At 37.8% G+C, this 26,540-nt stretch overlaps 1 protein-coding gene across 3 annotated transcripts in view; it reads right to left on the bottom strand.

The window, feature by feature from the left end:
* Nucleotides 1–516: 516 nt before the first annotated feature.
* Nucleotides 517–26,540, bottom strand: part of Scp2 (sterol carrier protein 2) — a 106,612-nt gene continuing 80,588 nt past the window's right edge. Inside the window, exons 13-16 of one of the 3 annotated variants that reach the window (XM_005326052.5) lie at nt 22,179–22,272; nt 13,743–13,872; nt 4,175–4,254; nt 517–1,547 (exon numbers count right to left, since the gene is read on the bottom strand). In XM_005326052.5, the coding sequence (XP_005326109.1) occupies nt 1,452–1,547; nt 4,175–4,254; nt 13,743–13,872; nt 22,179–22,272 (400 nt within the window). In that variant the 3' untranslated portion in view covers nt 517–1,451. Of the gene's footprint in view, nt 1,548–4,174; nt 4,255–13,742; nt 13,873–22,178; nt 22,273–26,540 lie in introns of those variants that run through there. The other 2 variants (XM_040288684.2, XR_013427789.1) reach the window with 2 other exon arrangements.

The raw sequence follows: 26,540 nt of genomic DNA, 5'->3' as shown, positions 1-26,540 counted from the left end.
TAACAAAGAAAGTGGGCCTGCATAACTCCCAAACAGCTCTGTTATGCTCTGCATAGCCTCTTGGGATTATCAGAGTAGAAGGACCCTCAGGGACCATTTACTTAAATCCCTTCCTTGAATAGTTTAGGAAATAGTCTGGCAGCTGTGTACTTAAGAGAAGCAAGTTTCCTGGCCCTGGTCTGGTGCTCTTCCCATGACCCCACACTAACTCCCTAACGAGAGCTGGTCTCGTCATGTCAAAGCACCCAGCAGGCACTATCCAGAGGCATTCAGCTGGTAAACTCCAATGTTTCTCTCTCTTTTTTAAAAAAATATTTATTTTTTAGTTGTAGTTGAACACAATACCTTTGTTTTATTTATTTATTTTTATGTGGTGCTGAGAATTGAACCTAGGGCCTCGAATGTGCTAGGCGAGTGCTCTACCACTGAGTCACAACCCCAGCCCAAGGTTTCTTTTATACTCCATCACTTAGAAAACCCTGAGCAGAAAGAATATACACAATGAAACAAAGGAGATCAGCAAGAGTTATTTTAATTTTCTATTAAACATTCTTCCAAAAGCATTATATTTATCCCGTATCTTAGATGTAAGAAATAACATTAGAATTAGAAAAACTAGGAAGATAAATGCAGATAATTAACCAAATGTGAAAAAGAAAAAATATAATAAAAAGCTGAGAGCTTTATAAACTTAAATGATTATGAGATAATAATTTGAAAACTATGCATCTAAAATTAAACTTTTTTCAATTATTTTTAGCAACAGCATTTTATGACACTAATACCCTGATTTTTCAAGAAAGAACCCCATTTACAAATATTTTTACTTTAAAAATAGGCCTGTGTTCGCTATAAATGCCCCCTCCTCCAACACAAGCTCTGATTTTATCACTTTATTTGGGAAGAAAAAAAAATCTTTTCTGATGTCATGAAATGCAAAAGTTTACAAGTTTTGATTTGTTTTGAAATCCCAGTACAGAATTTTAATTATTAGTAAGAAACTGATTCGGGTCATTAAGTGCATAACACTAATTACTGGTCAGCTTCTGCTATTCTGTTTCTTCCCTAGTTCTCCCAAGAAAAACTTACACTGAATCTTCAGCAGAATAATCCTTAAATATAACTTCTAAGCAAAATGAGAGCTTTTGTTTGCATAGTTTTTAGATTTTTACTGTTCCTAATTTTATTCTGAAACTAATTTACCCCAAACCATAATTACCATATTAACTTTGTCATGCACAGTTGTATGCAATTCCTCAAAGCAGTAGGACACCATCAGGCTCTGTTTACCAAGAGCATAGGAAAAACACAATTGGTTACACACCCATTTAACAAATCTGTCTCATGCTATTTGCCAATGTGTAGTTTCAGTCTAAGTTCTGACAATGAAATATGTGGATATATATCTATATATCTCATCTCGATTTTCCAAAGTTGCCAAAGGGAATTCTTCACAGCTTAGCTTTGCCTGGTTGAAGTTGAAGATTTTGTAACTTCATTGCCAGCCCCATGTTGCCAGTGATTTTCAATTTGCCTTGAAAGAAGGCCTGTAAGACAAAAAAATACTTATTTTTGGTTTTTGTTTTGAGATTGCTAATGTTTCTAGACTATCCATCCCTGAGATCTGGTATCTACATCACATAACTTTATTCAAAATACAACACTTGTTTTTCTGGAATAGACATAGAACCAGAATACTCAGGAAGAAGAATATGTAAAGGACATGCTTTACCTATAGCACTGGAAGGAACATCTTTTAGAAACGGAATCTGTCTTTACCTGCCTTACTCAAAGGTGGTACTTTTCCCTCAATATTAGGCAAAGAACATTCATACTAGATGGATTTCATTTAAAAACATTATATATGTGCTGGCTCATATGGGTTGGAAATACAAACTGAAATTCTCAGTAAACTGCTGGGAGAAGAAGCACTCAAAACACATTTGGAAAACTCTTGGGATTCAATACCATGCAGGTGAAATGCCACCAACTGCTCAGCTCTTTGCTATCCCTGATAAAGGATGGATTCTCCATCCTTAAGAGGACAGGCTTTCTGCTGTAGGTGCTCAAGTTACTCTCTGGCTCAGTGAGAGGGATTAGACCACTCTGAGCTGTTCCATTTAACAAGGCCTGGGATTAGATCACACAATGTTCACAATGTTACCATGTAACAAAATCCTGGGGAAACTCTAGAGAAATAACAAAATTGGGACTGAAGCATGATTTCCTTGACATGATCTCAGTTTTTTAACTCAATTCCTGAAGTAAGGAAGAGCTAGATGAGAAAAGTTTCTGATAATCTTAGCTTTTACACAAGTACACTGAAAAGTAAGGATCTTTGCTGTTTTTTTTCTATACCTCCCGGTAAGGGTGACTAATTCCCTTTTTTTTTTTTTTCTCCTCTGTCTGGACAAACTAAATATTTCCCTCTTTATATGGCACAAAGCCTTCTGTCTGATGATTTAAAGGTCAGTTCTCTCAGACACAATATATTTAACATATGTCATTTAGAAATATGGACCAGTAGCAGCCCAAGAGAAACTCATCATCTTCTCCTTTTTTAAGTTAAAAAATAATTTTTTTAAACTAATAGAGAAAACATGAATCTCTCTCTTTAGAAAACCCAAACATAAGGATTATTTTAATCTGGCCCCTAGGTGTTCTTCATGTGTGCTTTTAGACTGGAGAGCACATTGCTTTGTTTCAACTGTAGCCAAACACTGAAAGTAGAATTTCCATTGCATTTAATGATTTCCAGTCAAATCCTCTACTGAGCATAAGGGAAGGCCATTAGCACATTAATAGAAATGTCTGCCATTTTAATATTTAATTCCACTGGGTGCTAACAGGTGTTGAATGAAAATAAGCTAACACCTCCCCCCCCCCCCAAATAGGCAGAACATAGATAAACTGAGGGAATGAGGACAGCAGATGTGTGAAGTTTGAGAACCCTGCCAAGGCTGTGGGCAGTATGTGCCATGAGACTGGGAATAGCAGCTGGGAAGGAGGATGACAGCCAGCTCCTATACTGGTGGCCTCTGTTTCGTCCAGGTTTCTGGAGCAGGCTCTGTGGTAGAAATGTCAATGCCATGGTGTAGATTCAGCTAAAATGGCACACAGGCACATCTCTTTCTAAAAAGCGTTTTAAAAAGGAATATAAGTGGGAGTCAGAGTTGGTTGTTTGGGTTAATCTTATGAATTACCAGGGAACAACAGGAACAGGACCTGAAATGAATAAGGCTCAGGCAATTAAAAGAAAGGTTTTAGTTTTTTATTGTTATTTTTCAATGTATCAAGTTGACAGAAAGTTCACTTGTCCTGTCTATTGAATGCTGTGCCACCTGAGTATAAGGAGACAATAGATCATTTCGGGACCAGGATGATCTGAATAAGTTATAAATACATTTTAGACAAATAAAATTTAATCCAGCAATAGTTTATAAACCCTAAAAGCATCAGGCATTGTGCTAAGTTCTAGAAACACAAAGATCAATAAGATGTGGTTTGTCCTCTGAAACTCACAATCTAATGGGGACAGGCACATTAAGGCACTATGGTAAGTGCTAAGCTAACAGCCCAGTAAGTGGTTTGAAGAGGAACTGCTATATCCCCCCAACAACCTGGAAGTAAATCCTTGGAGATAACATCTGAGCTAATTTCAAAAGACAAGGGAAGGACATCAGGGAAGGAAAGTTCAGAGAAAAAAAAGAACATGGGCAAAGATGTCTGTTCCCAGCACATCCTCCCTCCATTGGGAGCGTGAATTCCTCTCCACTGTGCACTACTAACTTCTGGTTACGTTGGGGGCCCACTCCGTATTGTTTCCTCTGTGAGGCAAACCCTGATGGCTAGAACACGTGGCTGCTCCTTCTTCCACCCTCCCCAGTGACTTCAAGCCAAGTATGGCACCTAGGATCTTTTGCCACATTTGATCTTTTAAGATCTGTCTTGTTCCAAACTGTGCTTACCCTAAGCATGGACCTATTTCCTACTCTTCCAGTACATGGGACAGGGTGTCTGGCACATAGCTCATTCCACAGGTGCCTGCCATTTTTAGGTGAACATTTGGGAGAACACTGAGTTTTGTGTGTCTGACCACTTTGCACTTCAGGAAGGAAGTTGAATGGGAAGGGCTAAAAGATCCACCTAGTAACAGGATATACATCAAACTCACCGACTGAGGATTCATTTTACCAGTCATTAAAGCCAGTAAGTCCGAGTCAGCCATGGTGATTGTGCAGTCAGCCTTCTTATCTAAAACAGAGACATGAAGGAGAAGGAAGAGAAAAGGGAGAGTGTTCAGTTTCCATATACATTTTAGTCAAGAGCCACTGACTGCAATAGAATCATACCCAGTCTGAAGCAGCATGGGGAAATGGGCATTCATCTATACTTCTATAATAGCCTAGTAAGATGTGCATAGACTACAACTTCCATATCTAACTGAATGAATTAATTCAGTAAATTATGGTATAGTCATACAATGGGATACAATGTAGTCATTATAAGGGATGATGTGAATCCAGACTTACTGACCTGAAGAAATTTTCATGTTATATTACACATGACTTTGCTATATAAGCCAGTTACAAAAAAGGCTGTATGATCTCATTTCTGCTTAAAACAGTATCCAAATACATAAGAACAGGACAAACATCTGTCCCCTTAGACAGCAATATTTCCACTTAGACAGCAATAAATTACTAATAGTTATTGTGGACAGATCTAAGGTGACCCCTATGACCTCTGCCTCTTATCATACATACATGCCACTGTGTAATCCCTTTCCCTCCAATTTGAGTAGGACCTGTGACTTGCTTCTAGCCAAGAGTGTGGTGACAGTCAGGGAATGGCAGTCCTGAAATTTTTCTTATGTTATATAAGCCTCCATCTTACTAGCAGACTCCCTAGTGACTCTTCCGCTGGCTTTGGATAAACTAGCTGCCATGAGTGACCTTCTCACAGAGAGGGCCATGCTTCCTTAGGAGCTGGAGGGACTCTAACCTGGAGCCAGTAAAATACTATGGCTGTCATTCTCACATCCATAGAAAATGCATCCTGCCAGCAAATGGAATGAGCCTGGATGCCAACCCATCCACAGCTAGGCCTCCAGATGAGGGCCCAGCCCTGACCAACACCTTGATTGCAGCCTGTGTGACCCTATGCAGAGGACCCAGTGAGTGTGTCCCCAGCCTCCTTAACCATGGACATTTACAATAAATGTGTGTATTATTTTAAGCTTCTAATTTTGTGATAATTTATTATGTAATAAAAGAAAATGGATGCAGTTACCTAGATCCAAAGTTAACAAATTTGCTCTATAAAGAATCAGACACAGGGGTGGGGGGTGGGGGGGGAGGCTGGGGTTGTGGCTCAGTGGTAGAGCACTTGCCTAGCATGTGTGAGGCACTGTATTCGATCCTCAGCACCACATAAAAATAAATAAATAAAATAAAGGTATTGTGTCCAACTTAAAAAAAAAAAAGAATAAGACACTTCATATTTTAGGCTTTGTGGGTCTCCAAATATGGATTACAACTACTCAACTCTACCTGTGTAGTGAAAAACAGCTACAAAAAATCCACAAACAAATGTGTGGCTGGGTTCTAATAAAACTATTTTCAGGGGCTGGGGTTGTGGCTCAGCGGTAGATCACTTGCCTAGTGCATGTGCAGCCCTGGGTTCGATCCTCAGCACCACATAAAAATAAATAAAAAATAAAGGTATTGACAACTACAACTAAAAAATAAATATTAAAAATAAACTATTTTCGGGGCTGGGGTTGTGGCTCAGCAGTAGAACACTTGCCTCGTATGTGTGTGACCCTGGGTTCGATCCTCAGCACCACATAAAAATAAATAAATAAACAAAAAACCTATTTTCAAAGCAGGTGGCAAATAGAGGAGGAAATTTGCAATTCATATATATCTGACAAAGAATTTGTTGTGTCCAGAACACAGAGAGAACTCCTTCCACTCAGAAAAGCTCAGATAATCAATACAAAAATGGGCTAATGATAATAAACATAGTGTAAAAAAAGGCTCTCTAAGTGGCCAAAACCCACATTAAAAAGTGCTTAACTTCAATAGTCATTGGAAAATGCATATTACAACTAAGATGAGATAGATGCCACATATCTACTAGAATGAATGGCTGAAATTAAAAAAAATATATATATATATATAGTTGGGTAGTGATTTTATATATATATTATATATATATATGTATATATAAAATATTAAATCAGCACTAGTAAGAATGAAGAGCAACTGAAAAGTCAACCAAATAGCAGAGTTGCAGGTACTCTGGAAAACAGACTGGAAGCTTCATACAAACTACATGTACACATACCATGTGAACTAGCTATCCTACACTTACATATTTTCCAAAAGGAAAAGAAAACTTACGTCCACACAAAATCCAGTATGTGAACGTTTATTGTGGTTTTATTTGTAATTGCCCAAAGCTGGAAAGAGCCCAAATGTGCTTCAACCAGTGAGAGGATAAAGTACTCAGCAACAAAAAAAGAAACTACTTGATAATATACAAGCAACAATGCATGAATCTCAATGAGAGAAGCAGGCTCCAAAAGCTACACTTTTATGATACAATCTATATGACACTGTACTAAACGCAAAACTACAGGGACAGAAATCAAATCAGTGCTGGCCAGGTCCTGAGGGCTGGAGGAGGGGGATGAATACAAAGGGACGTGAGGACACTTTCTGGGGGTGGTGGTGGAAATATTCTATATCTTGAATTTTGGTAGTGGTTATACATCTATGCATTTGTCTAAATTTATAGAATTGTTCAACTAAATAGGGCAGATTTTATTCTATAAAAATTATACCTCAATGAACATTACTTAAGAAAAAAACCTGTCAGTATCAAGTACTGTCAAAAACATGGAACTGAAACTCATATTAAGTGGAAGGGAATATAAAATAGTGCATCTACCTTAAAAACCCGTTTAACCACACTGTACCTTATAACCTAGCATTTTCACCTCTGTGTATATGTCCAATGGAAATGAGAACAGATCTATTAAAAGACAAAAGAACGTTCAGAACAGTTTTATGAATAAGCCTCCAAGATGGGAACAATCAGTCAATAAACAAATTCCAGGGCATTCACATAGTAAGAACAAGCTATTGCTACATGCAACCATAATACTGAAATTTTAGGCTGCCAGGTGAAAGAAGCCAGACTTAAAAATTAGTAAATATTGTATGGTTCCATTTATATGAATTTCCAAAATAAATAAAATCAATCTGTGGTGAAGGATTCAGAACTGAATGTAGATGGTGATGGGTTGGGCCTGGGGGAGGCTTATGGAACGCTGGCAACATTCTCCATCCTGACCTGGGAGGTGTGTGCATCTGCAAACATTCATCAGGTGTACACTTAGATTTATGCCTTTTACCATAGGCTAGAATTTAATAAAAATATTACCAAAACAAAGCAAAAAAAAAAAAAAACAGGTGGTAGGCTATATTTGGTCTACATGCATAATTCACCAATTCCTGGGCTATGTGGTAGAATTCTGGTGTACTCTTTATTTTTTCTAAACTTTTCATGCCAGGTGTACATTGCCTAAACAATACAACATTTAAAATGTTAATTTTAGTATCATCAAAGTAAAAAGACTGAACAACAAGGACTAATATCTCCTTGCTAAATCAGCCATGTTTACCTTGGGCAAATGGGATGTGTCAAATGCAAAGGGAAAAATTCACTAAGAGACCAGTTTTTTTAGCAGTCGATTTTTTAGGCAATCTACCAACATAACAATAGTGCTTTAGCAGCTGGCTCCACTTCTCATTAAGGATTAAAAAATTAATAAAAAAGAGGATTAGCTCAAATTCAAGTTGAACACTTTCCAAAACCAAGGCACTTTCTACTAGTCTACTTTTTATTCACTGCACTTATCTGAAACCACCTTACATATTTACATATTTTTCTGCCTGTATTTGTCCAAGAGAATGAAAACTTCAAGGGGGCAGAGCCTTATCAGTTTTGTTCACTGCTGTGTTCCCAGGCTACTGAAGAATGCTTTGCACATAAAGAGCAATCAGTAAATGGCTCAGTCAACCTATGCCTTAATATGAGACAGAGGTAAACTGTTAAAGCATGGCATGCCCATATTATTAAATAACTAGCAAGAGAGAAAAAAATGTTTTTATTATATCTCTTACAACTCAGGAAGAGTCTCTAATTCAATGTCATTCTATCTTAGCTACTAATGAAATTTTCTTTTATTATGGGGAAAAAAAGGTTTAAAGCCTTCAAAGTGAAGGAATTTATAGTCTAGAAAATGTTCTATTGTAGATATATATATTAAAGAGAGGGAAGTAAAAAGCTAACAAAGTGAGATAGTTGGGCCTGGTCCTAATATTCCAAGAAAGGACTCCTAGTCACTGAAAGGTGACTTGGGGTAGGGGTAAAATCTGTGGCTGCTGTAATACTGACATCTATGGTACCCTCACAATGCTAAGCAGTTCACATACCTGGACTCATCTGATCTTTATAACAATCCTATGAGAGTTAGAGAGGTCAAAAAACTTGCCCAAGATCACACAGCAGATTCATGTTGTCAAAGCCCATACTCCTGTGTTCTATGGCTTTCTTTGGTCATAGGAAGGATGCAAACATTCCTGTTATAGTTTGGATCTACAATGCACCCAAAAGCTCATATGGTGAAAACATAATCCCCAATGCAGCAAGGCTCAAAGGTGGGGCTTTTGGGCAATGATAGGTCATGTGCACTCTGACATCATCAGTGGATTCATCCATAGTTGGATGGACTACCAGGAGGTGGGACCTAGTTGGAGAAGTTAGGTCACTAGTAGTGTGTCTTCTCCCCTCCCCCCTCTTGTTTCCTGGTTGCCATGAGGTGAGCAGCTTTCCTCGGCCATGCCTTCCACCATGATGTGCCACTTCATCTCAGGCCCAAAGAAATCAAGCCAGCTGGCCATGGATCGAATCCTCTGAAACCATAAGCCAAAATATATCATCTCTTCTCTAAGTTGTTCCTGCCAGATATTTTGGTCACAGTGACAAAAAGTTGACTAACATAATCCCTCAACTTAGTTTTGACTGGGCCTTCACCAATTCATTAGCATCTAATGAATCCCAGATGTTTTCTCAGTTCTCCAAGTCCTTTTAGGGGGATTAGCTGACAAGTCTATGCATGTAAACTAATCAGTATTTAATACATGGATTGGGGTGGAAGCATGGATTTAGTATGCACTTATAAAACTAGGTGCTTTCCCTACCTTATTTAATCCTCAAAACAGCTTTACAGGTTATTTCACCCATTTTCTAAATGAGACACTTAGACTCAGGGAAGATATGTACCTTGTAAGGGACAGAGCCAAGACCTAAACTAAACCAAGGTCTAGGTATCTCCAAAGGCTATGTTCCTTCTAATGTACCTTGGAGGTAGAAGACTCTGAAGCTTTCTCTGTCATGTTACTCTTAAAGGGATAAGGTTGAGAACTCAAGTGCTAGGAGGGAAGAATAAAGAATGAAGGAATACTAGATAAATCATGTAATGTTAGATAAACCAAAGCTGGCTTCTTGGAGATACGCTATGTGAATCATTTCAATGGAGAGATGGGAAAGGTGGAACTCATGAAAAAGATACCAAAAGATACCCAGAAGCAAGAAAAGATTATGGAAAGTGCACAAAATCTACAAGTCTTTAATATAATCATTACCAAGCTCTTAAAATACAAGCAAATTAAATATATTTAAATGACTTTTACTTCTTTAACAAGAAGTAAACCTCCTAGCCCTATATACACGTCACAAGAATTAGCAATTCTCCTTAAGATGCCAGTTCAAACTAGGACACGTTACTGATGCTTTAACATAGCTAATATCTAACAAATGGTCATTTGTTAGTGGATGTAAAAAGAGATGGCAGTTTCCAGTGGTGGCTTTTACTGGCTAAGTCCATTTTTCAACACCACTGCTGACTGCCAACAGGTGTCAGTTTCAGCAGAAATTACCCTGCCCCAGGCTAAGATCTCTTCAGCACCTGAGCACATGAGAAAAGTCACTCTGCAGGGAACAAGGCTTTTCTGAAACCATTCAACAAGCAAATTACCTTTCATGACAAATGACTAACCAAAAACATTGAAACAGGAGAAACAGGAGACATTTCAAAATCACCTTAACATTTGTTGGAAAATATCAGAATATAATCTTACAAACTACTAACTTTAGTTATTTTAAAAAAATGGCATTATTATTTTTCCCAAAGCTCTTTCTATTTCTAAAAGCTAGAATCCAGATTAAGCTTTAGCTTTACTTCCTGTATCTTAGAGGGCAGCTCATAAAATGCAGATATAAAATCTTTTTGTGCCTACTTGTTTTGGGGGGGGAAAACAAAAAAAGATACGTGTAAGTCAGGAATCTTCACAACAAAGTCACACTGCCCATACCAGATGCAGGCCCTTACCACTGTTTAGCTTTTCCTTCTTTATCCTCTCACTGATTCCTTATCAACAGTGCACATAAAATGCTCTTAACTTTTTCTCCTGCTTCCAAGCTCTACACTCTATTCCAGGAGCTCTGTCAACCTGCTCTCCCCTTGAAGTGCCCCTTCAGAGAAAGAAGTATTCATCCCACCCTGCTAGGCTAACCCTCCTTTCACTGAGCCTGTGCTCCTGATGTCATCATCTCCTCCAGGACCTTCCTCAGTACTGTATCAAAAATGAAGCACTATCATTTGTGATAGACCTCTTTCTTCTACACAGATTCCAGGTCCCACCAATTTTACCTCAAATACCCCAGCATTGACTTTGAACAACACTCCTCTGCTCACTGCCACATTATGCTGATCACTCAATGGTGACATCCATCCTAACTGCTCTCTCTGCCTCTGATCACTCCCTTTCCAGTTCATCAGGTCCAAAGCACCAGCTTCATCCTCTAAAATACAGCTCTGACTTTTACTATTTTCTACTTAAAAAACAAAGGATTCACTATGTATCAAATAACTTTCAAAGTTCCTATCATGACCCTTTAAACCCTTCAAAAAGCTGGTCCCAATCTATCATACATCTAAATTACACTAAACCCTGTCAGACAAGAGAAATTTAACAGTGTGATACAGCTACCACTGAGTGAAGGCTTGCTGAGTGCCATTCATTCAGTTGTTTGAACATCCTGATTTTTGAAGGACTACCATGTGTCAGGTACTGTTCTGGAGCTAGAAAGGCAGCAGTGAATCTAACAGGCAAAAAGCTCTGCCTTCAGAGATTACAACTCACATGGGGAGATGAACAATAAGTAGATTAATAAAAAATTATTATATAGTATATCACAGAGAAACAAATACTATGGAGAAAAGTAAGGTAGAAAACCACAATAGGGGGCTGGGGTTGTGGCTCAGTGGTAGAGCACTCGCCTAGCATGTGTAAGGCTCTGAGTTCAATCCTCAGCACCACATAAAAATAAATAAATAAAATAAAGGTATTATGTCCAACTACAACTAAAAAAAAAAAAATCCAAAATGATTAAACACACACAATTGGGAATGACAATGGGGTATGATTTTTAAAAGGGTGGTTAGGGAAGGGCTCCTGGGACAAAGATCTGAAGGAACTGCCCAGAAAGCCAGGAGGATATCTGAGGAAGACAATTCTAGAGGGAACAGAAAATCCCCTACACCATTGAGAATACCTCACATTCATGAAATAGCAAATAGGCCAGTGTTACTGATGCAAAGTGAGGGAGAATGTGCCATGACAAAAAAAAAAAAAAAAAAAAAAAAAACTGGGGACAGATCATGAGGTGCCATTGTAGGATTTCTGCTTTTACTTGGAATGAGTTGAAGGTCATCAGATGGTTTTGAGAAGAGGAGGGCAAAAACTGGACTTGAGTTTTTAAATGATCACTCTGGCTAGTTGTGCAAACGAAGGGAAGCTAGCAGACTCAGTAAAAATAAGAGGACAGCTCAGACCAGGTGGTAGGAGTAGAGGATAGGATTTGCTGCTGGGTTAGACTGGGTAGTATGAGAGAAAGTGGGGGTCAAGGATGACTTCAAGGCTTTTGGACTAAGGAAATATAGAACACATGAGTATAGTGGGAGGAGTACACACTGCAGGAGAAGGATCAGGAGTTAAGTTTGACACTTGTTAGCTTTGACATGTCTGCTAGGTATTGCTATTCTTTGAATGTTTCCTCTAAAAACTGCATGGCCATTATAACAGCATTAAGAGGTGAAGCCTTGGAGAGGTGAATAGGCCAAGAGAGCTCTGCTCTCATGAATAGAGTAATGCCATTGTTGCAGGACTGGACTCCTGAAAAAAGGGTAAGTTCTGCCCCACCCTTCTTCTTCCCTCCTCTCGTTCTGTCTCATGCACACTCACTTGCCCTTTCACTATATTATAATGCAGTAAGAAAAGTTCTCACCAGATACATCTGCTCATTATTGGACTTCCCAGTCTCCAGAACCATAAGCCAAATACATTTCTTTTTTTTAAATATTTTTTTAGATGTGTAGACCTTTATTTTATTCATTTTACTTATACTTGGTGCTGAGAATTGAGCACAGTGCCTCACACATGCTAGGCAAGCGCTCTACCACTGAGTCACAGCCTCAGCCCCAGCCAAATACATTTCTAATGTTCATAATTTACCCAGTCTGTGATATTCTGTTATAGTCACAGAAAACGCCCTAAGACAGGTGTCCTAGAAAACTTGTCATTTAAGCAGCTGGATAAACCCTTTGGAGTTCAGTAGCTGGGTACTTGCTAAACACATACATCTGGGAATCATCACTGTAGATTGTTTTAAAAGCATGAAACTAGATGAGATCCCCAGGGAGTGAATGAAATAGAGCTGAGCCTTGTAACACTCATGAACTTGAGAGACAAGGAGAAATCAGCGAGAGAGGCCAGGAAGGACCAGCCTGGAAGAGGAAAAGCTGGAATTATAATATCATGAGGGTGGGAAAATAACCACTGAATTCAGCAAGATACTGGCTATTGATGACTTTGGCAAAAACAGATTTATGATACTGATCAGGACAAAAGGTGACTGGAATGAATTCAAGAAAGATTTGGATGAGAAGAAGAGAAATAGTAGCAAAGCCAGTCTTCCAAGGCCATACATATAGCCATGCACTGGACCATGTTCTTTAGGCTAATTCAAAGAATATTCCTAACCCTTCCATTAACACTATGAAATAGGAACCATTTATCAGGCCCATCTACAAATAAGAAAATCACTGTTAAAAGAGAAGTAAATAACTGGTACAAGGTCAGAATCTGAGAGAGTCAGGGCCAGGACCCCAACCTAAGATTATTTTTTATTTTTTTTAAAGAGAGAGAGAGAGAGAGAGATATTGATTTTATATATATATATATATATATATATATATATATATATTTAGTTTTTGGAGGACACAATATTTTTATTTGTATGTGGTGCTAAGGATCGAACATGGGCTGCAAGCATGCCAGGCGAGTGCACTACCACTGAGCCACATCCCCAGCCCCCCAACCTAAGATTATTTAATTCCAAAGCCTACGACTATCAGCTCTGTGGTTGAGTCTCCCAATCTTGGGAAGAGGCAGCTTTGATCTACTCCTGTACCCAAGATTCAATGGTTCTTTAACAAGGTCCTGTAACTCCACTTTTGGGGAATAACCAAGTAGACTCCAGTTCCCCAGCTGATAGTCTTTGTGAACCAGTCATTGTTCCATAAACCAAGTTACTGCTGCACTGACCTGAGTTGGGAAGCACTGATCCTTTGCCATTCTTCACATCCACCACCCAGGTGGCTTCTTTACCCCCAGGACCATCCTTCACCTTGAAGGCAAAAATACCACCAATTTTCTTCACAAACTGTTCCCCATCCTGGAAATAAAAATAACACTCAGAGTTATATTAGGTCCCTTTATCTGGCTTTCTCCCCAAGCAAATAAATGTTTAAACAGGTACAAAATGTGAGCAGCTGGGCCACTGGGCAGTCCCCAAGCTCCTTTAGGATCTTTCACCCAGAAGTCAGAAAGGCAACCAGGCAACAATTCCCAAATCTGCCAAGTCCTCTGTTAAAAATGGCTCTCAGGCACAACTGCAGGAAGGGAAAGAAAGAAAGAAAATGTGCCAGCATTTTCTGCTGAAACAGCCTTCATTTTTCTCAATCATTTGGGCACGATTCATTCTGGTCTCTTAAAATGCAAGCATCCTCACTGCCTTTCTGCAGATTAATGTTTTTTTTATGTCTAATTTTGGTTTCCTACAACCAGACTTAAAGTGAGACCAAAGACTTTTGGGGGGAGTAATTTAATTTTTGTATTAGTCTAAAGAATTATTTAAGTAGTATAATGCTTACATTCACCACTTATTTTTGGATCTTGGGGAACAAAGCTGGCCTAAATATAAAAACATATCCTCAGACCCACACCTCTTCAGATAGGTGTCCTTTCTCCTTCCCTTCTTCTCTCCTTCATTCCCACTCTGTTTCAACTTTCCTTCCTGAATCATTTATTAAGTCAGACATTGTTCCAGGCACCAAGGATATAAAAGCAGGAGACAGAAAAGTGAATGCTGGCAATCCTTCATGACCACATGACAACACATGGGGATAAGGGAAGCACAGGGACTGCAAGAGCAGCTGGCAGGATGTGCAATGAAAGGATGACCAAACCTCGTACTCTAGCTTTTAAAAAACAAAAGCAGCACAATAATCTTATTGAAAATATTTTTCCTTAGAGAAGAAACACATTTCATTGTGTTAGAATTAGAAAATATTGATAAGCAAAAAGAAGAAAATACAAATCATTCAGAATTTTATCAAAGAAAATCATAGTTGGAATAAATTCCATCTCTTTTCTCAGCATATGCATTTTAAAAATGGGATCATGCTGTCTTGTAATCTTTTGTTTAATTACTCTCATTATGTGTATCACTTAACATCCTGTCATACAATTTTAATTTATTTAATTTTTTGAAAGGGGTCCCGCTATGTTGCATAAGCTGGCCTTGAACTCCTAGACTCAAGTAATCCTCCTGCCTCAGCCTTTTGAGCTGCTGGGACTACAGGTATACACCACCAGGCGAGCTTCCACACAATTTTAAATGACCACATATAAAACTGTAAAAGGGCACTTCATTTAACCAGTACCTTTTTTCTTGTTAGAATTTGCTAATTCTAACTCTGGCTCTTATTATAATGCTATGAATAATGTTATTATATTTCAACAATTTTATATAACTCACTTTTATATATGGGTAAATTCTTAGAATTAAACTCTGCTAACTCTGATTCTGGCAATCACCATAAGTTCCTCCTTTTTCATATATTTCTATCTCCCTGGACAAGTTATTAAACCAAACCTCTCTATATCTCAGGGTTTTTATTTATCTGTTAAATGGAAATAAAACAATAACTACCTACATAGAATTACATGAGAATTAAATTATATAAATACCCACAAAGCACAGAACAATTGCTCAATGGATGTTAGCATTTTCTGTTGTTATTTTATTCTATGATGTTTGCTAATCCTTTGCTAATATTGTAGATATAAAATGCATTTTACTCTTAGGCATAGAAAATCATCTTCTTCCAAATATTCTTGGCTGTTCTTAGATTTGGGGGAACATTTTTTCCTTCATATGTACTTATAATCATTTAGTTAATTCTTCCCCACAAATCAGTTGAATTTAGATACCATTACATAGAACATATGGATCTGTTTGGGACAGAAGTAATCTTTAGAATATTAAGCATCTCCACCCATGAACTTGGTGTATCTTTATGGTATATCTTTTTTTTTTTAAGTTGTAGATGGATACAATATCTTTATTTTTGTTTGTTTGTTTATTTATTTATTTATTTATTTAAAATGTGGTGCTGAAGATCGAACCCAGGGCCTCAAGCGTGTGAGCTACAACCCCAGCCCCTTCATGGTATATCTTTAATGTCCCTTAGAGAAACATTTTCCCCTTGTAGGTTCCATACCCCCCCCAGTCCCCACCCACCAGTGCTGGGGCTCGAACTCAGGTCCTAGCACACGCTAAGCAAGTGTTCTACAACTGAGCTACATTCCCAGCTCCCACACAGGCTTTTGAACATTTCTTGTTAAGTTTATTCTTAGGTATTTATAGTGCTCTTATTAGTAATATATTTTATGGCTGGGTTACTAGAAATATATAGGAAATCCAATAAACATTTACATTTAGTTTGGAACAGGTTACCTTTTAAGTTCTCTTATCTCTAATAGCTTTTATTTCCTATCTTTTTTTACTTAAGATTTACAGGCCTGCAATAATTTATACCCTAGATTCTTTCTTCTGTATCATGATAGTCATTCTTTTAACAAAGATTTAAGAGTTTACTATGCTCAGGAATATGATGCACCTGAAATACTCAAATAATTATTTCCCCTGAGGAACATACATTAGATCATATGAGATACCAACCTTCGTTTCTATGTATGCAGTGCTATGTCCTAAATTTGTTCTTTCTTTTTGTTGTGGTTTGTTTTACAATAGCAATTGATACACAATTTACACCCCATAAAATTTATCATTTTTTAGCATATTCAAAGAAGTACAACTAAGGAAGATGGAAGGAGACCTTCATCGTTATACGGAATACATGTATGATGTTGTGAGGAGAAAAAAAAAGAAGTGTGTCACATTAGATTGGATAGAGAGAAGTGATGGGGGGGAGGGGAAGGGGGGATAGAAAAGGCAGCAGAATAAAATAGACATTATTATTGCTGTATATATATAGGTGACTGTGTGACCAATGTGATTCTGCAACCTGGACAATCATAAAAATGAGAAATTATACCCCATTTGATTCAAATGTATGAATTGTCAAGATCATTGTACTGTCATGTGTAGCTAATTAAAAAAAAAAAGAAGTACAACTAATATGACTAATTTTAGAACATTCTCATTAATCCCAAAAGAAATCTGAACCCTTTCATGGTTACTCCCTGTTCCTCCCCACCAGCCCTTGGAAATGACAAACCTACTTTCTGTTTTTACAGATTTTCTTATTCTGGATATTCCATATACATAGAATCATACAATATGGGTTTGTCTGTTTGTTTGGGGGGTTTTTTAGTACTGGAGAGGTGCTTTACCACTGAGCTACATCCCCAGTCCTTTTTTATTTTAATATTTTTTATGCAAGGCAAAAGCTCTACCAACTGAGTTACAACCCCAGCCCCCCAGTCCTTTTTTTTTTTTTTTTTTAATTTTAAGACAGGGTTTCACTAAGTTGTTGAGGCTGGCCTCAAACTTTTGTTCCTCCCGCCTCAGCCTACTGAATAGTGGGGATTACAGCTGAGTGCCACCATACCCATCCAATGTGTGGTCTTTTGTGACTGGCTTCTTTCACTTAGCATAATGTTTTTAAGGTTTGTGCATGTTGAAGTGTATATCAATCAGTATTTTGCTCCTTTCTATGGCCAGGTAATATTCCACTATAAAGATGCAGCTTATTTTGTTTATTCATCCATTGATGGTTGTTTTCACTTTTTAAAAATGAATAATCCTGTGATGAACACTTATGTAAAATATTTTGTGTGTACATAAATTCTAGTTTCTCTTAGGTATATAGTGGAATTGCTGAGTAATAAGGTAATGTCTAAGTTGTTTAGGAACTACCGAACTGCTTTTCTAAAATAGGTATACTATTTCATAATCCTGGGTGTGTCAATATTTTTCTTATACAGGTAAATCACCCTAAGCCTATTTGAAATCAATCATGGGTCCAAAGCAGCTGTCCTAAAAACATACAGTCTAGGCCTACTTATCTCAAAAGCTATGGAGGCATCTTTTATGTGAATATTTTGAAATTAACCACCAATATTTTCTAGTCAAACCAAAAAACCAAACCACTGTCAAGTTTTTAAGTAAAAAAGAAATTATCTGGGGCTGGGGATGTGGCTTAAGCGGTAGCGCGCTCGCCTGGTATGTGTGCGGCCCGGGTTCGATCCTCAGCACCACATATAAACAAAGATGTTGTGTCTGCCAAAAACTGAAAAATAAATATTAAAAAAAAAAAGAAATTATCTTATTTTGTTTTACCTTAATAGAGTTTACCCAAAATGTTTTAAATAAATCTTAATAACTGGGGAGGGGGGCTTCAAAGTTTTCAAGTATTTGTACAAATACTATTTCTTTAACCTTCATAAAGCCCTATAAGTAGCTGGGTAGGTATTAACATTAACTTTTCTAATTATGTGGAAAAGGCAACCAAGGCTCATAAAGGACAAGAACCAGGCTGGGACTATAGCTCAGTGGTAGAGTGCTTGCCTCGCACATGTGAGGCACTGGGTTTGATCCTCAGCATCACATAAAAATAAAAAATAAAGATATCGTGTCCATCTACAAATAAAAAATATTTAAAAAGTAAATAAATAAAGGTCAAGCACCCTTCAGACTATCTTTTATATTGCTGCCAAGCAATTCATCTAACATAACCTAACTCTAATTCTTAACATAACCTTCCAACACTTTAAGGCTTGAATTTCATACATGGTCTCCCCTAGGCAACAGGGTGAAGTCTATCTTTATCATTTAGGAATCTTCATGAGTTGAGGCATATTTGTCTCTGATCACCAGCCACTTTCTCTCCCTCACAGATTTTATGCTCTAACAATACTGATAATTTTGAATATAGTACCAAGGTCTCTTATGCTTCTATGCCCTCACCTCATTCATGCCCTTTGTCCCATGTTGCTCAACTCCTATTCTTCTTTCCTACCCTGACCTCATCGTTCAAGTCTCAGCTCACATGCTAATTCTTCTGGGAAGGCTTCCTCTGAAGAATTCTGATGGACTTCTGCACATGCACCCAAATAGTTATTTTTTTCTGGAAAAAATTTTCCACGTCTCTCTTTCCACTAAACAATGTTCCCTGAGGGGCAGGAACACATGGTTAATAAGTAGTAAAACCTGAATTCAATCACAATCCCACATTCGCTCCTCTTTCCATCTGACCACACTGTACCACAACTGTAGGTTGTATCAATTGTCCAAACGTGAGCCTATGACAGCAGAATAGTATCTGCTACCATAACATGAATTAGAAGAAAGTTCAGTCTTCCCCACATTCCCTGGAGTCTTCTCTAACTCTGGAGATGACCTAGGAGAGGGAGTTAATAATGTTGGTGTGATGTGCTAAGACACCCAAGAGCCAGACTTCCTCTGGGGCCAGTGGCCCCTGAAGGACTATTGTAGGTACATCCATACCACCCGCTTGCACAAAGGCTCAGGAATACATCTATGAGCAGATGCTGACAAGTTAGAGCAGGAAAACATCAGCAAGCACTTAGAAATTTCACCTGCATGCTCGAAGAGAAATTCCTGCAATCTTACTACTACTTACCCTCTTATCTCCTTAAGATAGTTGTAGATTAATTTGTACTTGGTATTACTTCTGAGAACCAAATGACTCTTAGAAAATCACATCCCTTGGTCAATAAAGCATTTTCATTTGAAGTGGGAATGAGAGTATTCAAGGAAATGAAGCAGAAGGACAGAGAGTTAAAGAGAAAAAGAAAACACAGTTGTGAAACTAGAGATCATTAGTACTAAGAAAGTTCTAACTGCCTCCTTATGGGAAGAAAAGTACTTCTTTCTGAGTAGGCAAAAGGTCATGGAGTAGGGTCCTGTTGTAAACTCAATAGGGACAAAAAATTAAGACAAATTCAAAGAAGGGCAATGGAGTATTGCTAACAAAGACAAAAGTGGAAATAAAATCTCTTACCAAACAGCCTTTGCTAATGCAGAAAATGCATGAATTGACAAAAGATTCCAAGACTTTCACTTTTTAGTGCTGCAAATACTGAGAAAACTGACAATCGTGGGAAGGAGAAAAGAAACAAGGGGACAAGGTCTGTGGGGGTGAGTTCATGGAAGAGAAAGGAATTAAAATGGGAGCAAGAGGCATACATTTGCAAAGCTAAAAGCATACCGCAAAATAAAAACAGCACTGCTTTGTTAATCTCAATAATGGAGTATTCAATGATTGATCTATGGTCATACCTCAGACCTCATACTAGATGATCTCTAATCCTTTTATTTGATTTTTCAAACAGACTGCAGTTAAAAAAAAGAAAAAGAAGAAAAATCAAGCTGAACCCTCATTAGAGTCCATCTTCATTTTACAGTGGACAGTTAAAGAAATTCAAAACACAATTATGAGATTTTTTTCCCTACTAGGTTGTCAAAGATTTTTTTTTTTTTTTTAAGCAACCAACACAGTATCAGAGAAGGTATAAAGAAAGAAGTTACTCTCCTGAACTGTTAGGAAGTCCACCAACCAATACCCTCCTTCTGGTGGGGACTTTCACAAACTATTAAAATGAGAAATGTATTTATCTAACTATCCAACAATTCTGTCCTTTAATTATTAAACTAAGTTGATCCTGCAATAAGTACCTAAAGACAAGTGCAAAAGGAAATTCATTATAGTAGTGTTTTACTTTCAAAATTTAAACACAATCTGATATTAATCATAGGAAGTTTGTTAAATAAATTATGATACATATGTGCAACACATACTATGTACTGAAAAGGATGGTAAAGATTTATATTGATGGCCAAGAAACAGCAAGAGAAAACAGCAGACTATAAAACAACAGGTAGCCCCATGCAGATACAACCTCACAAGATGACCATGTGAACCTCCTACAGCTTCTGGATTAGTGGCACTCTCTTGGAGCTATCAGCCTGGCCCTGCTCCATCTCAGGAAGGCTGCTGATCATTATGAAGATCCTGGAAATATTAGGCCCTTTCACAAGACACAGCTGCCTCCCACCCACAGTGTAATCACCTTAGATGCTGTGCCCAGCAGTAAATATTACGAAACACACACAGTGTTTGCTTCTCTGTGGCTCTAACTGGACTGAAATACACAGCTTAAAAGTTTTGAATCCTCTTATTTACTTCAGTCCACTTTGAACTCCACATCAGATGTGTAATTTGAATTGTGATAGTGACTGTAACTGTACCTTGCATGGTCTCAAGAAATCAATAATGAAATCCCAGATATTTCTAAGTTTGAAACAATGAAATAAATATCTAATTCTATCAAAGGAGAATAATCTTCCTGTTAGGTTGCTTCTATATGATTATTATCAAGAATTATTGTACAAAAATATCTGCATATATGGTATAATTTAAAAACCCAACATATATTGTATGATCCTCATTATAAAATTTTAAATTTAAGTAGAGAGAGATATCTGAATGAATATTCACCATTGTTGACACTTCAGTGAACTGTGAGTAGTAGAATTTGGGGAGGTTTAAATTTTTATTTTGGGGACTGGGGATATGGCTCAAGTGGTAGCACACTTGCCTAGCATGTGTGAGGTACTGGATTCTATTCTCAGCACCACATAAAAATAAAGATATTGCATCCACCTAAAACTAAAAACTAAATATTAAAAATAATTATTTTGTGTTTATTTCTGTACAATGTAAATTTTTGAAAAATTAGTATCAATTCTTATAAGAAAACAATTAGTTAAAAATTACTTTGAAAAGACATCTGTGTGTGGTGGCACATGCCTGTAATGCCAATTACTTGGGAGTCTGAGGCAGGAGGATCACAAGTTCAAGGTCTGCCTGGTTAACCTACAAGATCATGTCTCAAAATAAAAAGGGCCAGAGATGTAGCTTAGTGGTAGAGTGCTTGCCCAGCATGTGCAAGGCCCTATGTTCAACTCCCAGTACAGAAAAACAGAGAAATCAAATACAAATGATTCCTTTTAAAAAAGAATTTTGAATCATGTACATTTAAAGGCTCACTTAAATATTATTTAAAATATTATTCTTTGGAATTATTCTACATAAAATCTTTTTAATTCAGAAGGAAATTACACCAAAATATATGAGAACCCCTTATACACCTGAACTTTGTCCAGAACTAAATCTCTCTCTTACAAGGGACTGAGGGACAATTTTAAACCTTATTTATTCTAGTTCTCTAACTCCATCTGGAGATCTGTACATTTCTGAAATAAAATTCTTACTAGAATTACAAGGAAGCCTTAATTAAACTCTCAGAAATCTAAAACATACTGAATACTTGACAACATGACAAAAATTCTCAACTTGTGTCACAACATGAAACCTGTGTGCACTTCGAAGCCTCAGAGTCCCTGGCAATGTTTTACACAGATCTCACCTCTTCAAGCTTCTTCTCGATCTCCTTAAAGACAAGATCTGCCTTAAATCCATCACTTGCAGCACTGGTGGGAGCAGCCTCAATTTGATGTGTCCTATGAGAATTGGGGGAAAGGATCAATTTCAATTCATGGGTACTAGGGTTTTCAACATTTATACAATAGTAATTGTCAAAAACTCCTAGAGATATTGCAACTCTTATCTAAAATTTTCAAAAAGCACATAAAACAATCCTTTTTCCCAATTTTTCACCAAATATTGAGCAACTCATTATGTGCTAGACATTATGCTTGAAAATACTATAGACCAAAGAAGCTCCCCCAAGAAACTTATATTAGCAGTGGAGAGAGACAATTGGCAAGCAAATAAATAAAAAAATATAGTTACTATGAAGAAAATAAAGCTGGTTAAGGGGATATAGAGAGAGTACATGCCAGCTGAAAAATGGACTGTAAGGGAGTATGTGGGAGGGCAGGGAGATCAATCAAGTAGCTTTTGCAACAGTCCAAGTGAAAGATAATAATTACAACAGGGAAATAAGAGAGTGGGAAGGAAGCAGGTTGGATTTGAGATTGTTTTGTTGTTGTTTTGTTTTTTTTTAAATCTCCAATACAAGGGTTTAACAACCATCTGTCTACTGGATTGTTTGATACTTAGGAAACAACTACAGAAATATGGCTTGATGTGGCACAAGGAACACAGCCTTTACAGAGCCACAGGCTGAACCCAAGGGCCTCCTCCACTCACAAGTGACATGATTTAGAGCAAGCTACTTCACTGCAGTGCACGTGTGGGAGGGAGAGAAGAGGTGGAATGTGCTAAAGACTGCAGGATTAAAGGGGATCACCTCTCAGAGTTCGTGGCCCATGGTGAACAACAAGAGCCATAACTACTGTTGATTCAGAGCCTCAAGGTTAGGTATGGACACAAATCCCAGCAGTCTGAGGAAGAAGAGGGCAGCTTAGGCTGCCAGGTAATTCCTCTCACATACCACAACAGCAGACTGGAATGCAGGAAGGAAATGTCTGAAGGAAAGAAGCAGAGCAGCTACTCATCAACAGCCCTTCTTTCTTTCTTTCTTTCTTTCCCCTTTTCACCTCCTCCCTATACAGGCTCCCAGTTCATTTTTCCTTTCCCTTGCTCTATCACTTCATAAACATTTAGTGACCTTCTGCTACACTGCCAGGTGCACTGGGGATTTTAGGGTGAAGCTGTCACACCCAATCCCTGTCCTCACTGAGTTTATATTCTTCTGCTGGAGAAAAAAAAAGCCACATATTCCCCCAAAAGATTGGGAATTGTAGCACGTATCTGGATACAAAGAAAAAGAGAAACTTACTTTATGTAGGACAGTCAAGAAATGACTCTCTGAACAGGTGATGTCAAGCTACTATTCTGTTAGAGGAAGAAAGGGAATTAGCTATTCAAAGAAGAAACTGCCAAGATCCTGAGGGAGAAAAGAGCTTGGTATGTTAACAGAAAGTAAAATAAGACCAACCTCACTAGAACCCAATGAGTAAGGGAAAATGACATGAAATGAAATTGGAGAATTAGGCAGAGACCGGATTATGTAGACAAGCCAAAGCAAGGAATCTGGAAAACCACAGAAATGGTAACAAGGAAAAGAAATAGTTTGTGACTATCCTTACAAAAAAGAACAGAATGATTTGGGGAGAAGGGACAAAAAACCTTCTATTGACTGAGACCTCTGAAACCATGAGCCCTTAAATAAACTTTTCCTTCTCTACAGTTATGCTGGTCAGGGCCTTTTAGTCATAGCGGAAAAAAAAAAAAAAACTGACAAAAAACAAACAGCATAACCCTTTAAATCCCTGGGAATGGAACATAAGGGAATTATAGAGAAAGAGAGCCCAGGACAATGCCCTTCAGAACCCCATTATTTAGAGTCTGGGACAGAAGGGGAGGAGGCAGCAGCCAGTGAAGACTCAAGCAGAAATCCAGGGAAGTATGGTATCACAGGAGCCCAGAGGAGAGGGAGTTCAGGGGGAGGAGTAAACTATGCCAAAGGTTAAGTATCTACTGGATTTGGTAACAAGGTAACACATGACCTTGACAAAGGCTGCTTCAAGCGGCAGAGGGTAGTGGTCAATTACAGTGGACTGAGGGGAAATGAAAGGAAACAGGACAGTATGGCTCTTTTGAGACATTCCTTTTAGGGGAACAGTGAAATGGAATGATCTTTAGAGGGGAACACGGTATCAAGGAAGATTATCTTCTTATTTTGAGGTGGGAAAAAAAATAGAATCTTTTGACTAATCTCTTTAATCTCTTCAAGAAATGTATATTTTTTCCTGGATGTACTTCTAAAAAACTTTTCTATTTTTTTTCACTGTGTTAAAATATATATAACACAAGATTTACCACCTTCTTCTTCTTCTTCTTTTTTTTTTTTTTTCTCCCAGTACTGGGGATGGAATTCAGAACCTTGTGCATGCTAAGGATAAAGCAACATTCCCAGCCCTTTTCAAAATTTAATTTTGAGAACCATAAGGTTCTTACCAACTTTCCCAGGCTAGCCTTAAAATTGTGATCCTCCTACCTTAGCTTCCTGAGTAGCTGGAACTACAGGCATGTGCCACACAGTTCAGTGGTATTAAATATGTTCATAATGTTATGCAACTGTCACCAATATCCATCTCTATAACTGTTTTCATCTTGTAAAATTGAAACTCTGTATCCATTAAGTAATAACTCCTTAATTTCCCACTCCCTGCTATTCCGGGCAAACACCATTCAGCTTTCTATCTCTATGACTGTGACCACCCATAAGTACTTCATATAAGTGAAATCATAAAGCATTTGTCTTCATGTGACTAGAGTCTATCACTTAATGTCTAAAAGGTTTATTTATGATGTAGTATATGTTAGAATTTTCAAGGAATGTTTGGTTTGGTTTCAAGATTGACTTATCAGAAGAGCTATACCTGATGATAATAATAAACCAGAGGAAAGGAGGTGGAAGGAGAGAAATCTTAAGAAGGTGACAGGGGACGGGATCTAAGCCATGGAGGCTGAAGGGAAGAAACAGGATCAGAGAGGTGCAATTCCAGACAGGTCTATCAGTCTAGTGATCAATGATGAGGGTGTTTGGGTTTAAAAATTGCTACATTCTCAACAAAGAATAAGATAAAGCAATCAGCAGAGTGGGAATGAAAGGGTGGCTATGGAAAATCTAACAAGTTGAAAAGTGAGCCTACTAGGGGCATCACACTAACAGGAACCAGGAATGGATCTGAAGCAGTAGAGCAGGGAGGCTTCAGGGCCATGTGGCTTTGCTTCTGGGTCTGAATGTCTCCTTCTTGGCAAATTCTGCTTCTCCCTTCAAGACCTGGCCCAAAAAACTCCTTTTCTATGAGACCCTACTAAAGATCTACTTCTCAAAAGCAGATGCCACATTAAAAAAAAAAAAAAAAAAAACCAACAGCAACAAACAAAACACTAAGCATCACTAGTTCCCAACACATAAAGTCTGTGTGATCTAAAGCCAGGTGACAACATTAGTTTTTCTCCAAAAGCCAATTCCATTTAATCAATAGTTGAATTTTCAACCTTTACCCACCACCAGGTATTTCTCCAAACTTGCTACATCTTAACTGAATATAATAAAATAAGATATTAGTAGCAGTGTACAGTGATTTGTTATGTGGTAATGTCCAGACTTGTTCCCAAAGGTCACAGACTATCTCTTGATCTTATTTGTTTTGAAAAGCTCATCAAATTGATAATTAACCAACTTTTCATCCAGATTAGGAAAAAGTTAATATGTGGTATGCTATCAATATTTTCTGAAAACCCCTCCTTACAATTTATTTGATGTGTGCCCTGTTCAAAGGAAACTGAAGCTATTAACTGAAATTCAGAAAGAGAATATACACACTCAGAAAAGTTTATTCTTACTATTTCTTTTCATTGTTTTGTTTGGTTTTTGATACGGGGGTCTCACTATGTTATCCAGGATGGCTCCAAGCTCTCAGGCTCGAGTGATCCTCCCATCTCAGTCTCCTCAGTGCTGGGATTACAGATAGAGGGCCACTAGACCCAGCTTCTCATGTGGTTTCTTTATACACAAAGTTCTTTTAGCAAAACTAAATTCTGATTGGTTTTATTTAAATTTGGTTTACCTATAAATTTCCTGGAATAAATCTAGTATATAAAATGTTGGAAAGGGCTGGGGATGTGGCTCAAGCGGTAGCGCGCTCGCCTGGCATGTGTGCGGCCTGGGTTTGATCCTCAGTACCACATACAAACAAGGATGTTGTGTCCACCAAAAACTGAAAAATAAATACTAAAAAATTTCTCTCTCTCTCTTTTAATAAATAAATAAATAAATAAAATGTTGGAA

Source organism: Ictidomys tridecemlineatus, chromosome 11 (assembly GCF_052094955.1).
Source record: "Ictidomys tridecemlineatus isolate mIctTri1 chromosome 11, mIctTri1.hap1, whole genome shotgun sequence".
Taxonomy (NCBI): Eukaryota; Metazoa; Chordata; class Mammalia; order Rodentia; family Sciuridae; genus Ictidomys; species Ictidomys tridecemlineatus.
The sequence above is the reverse complement of the archived record's forward strand: the minus strand, read 5'-3'. Positions and strand labels throughout refer to the sequence as shown.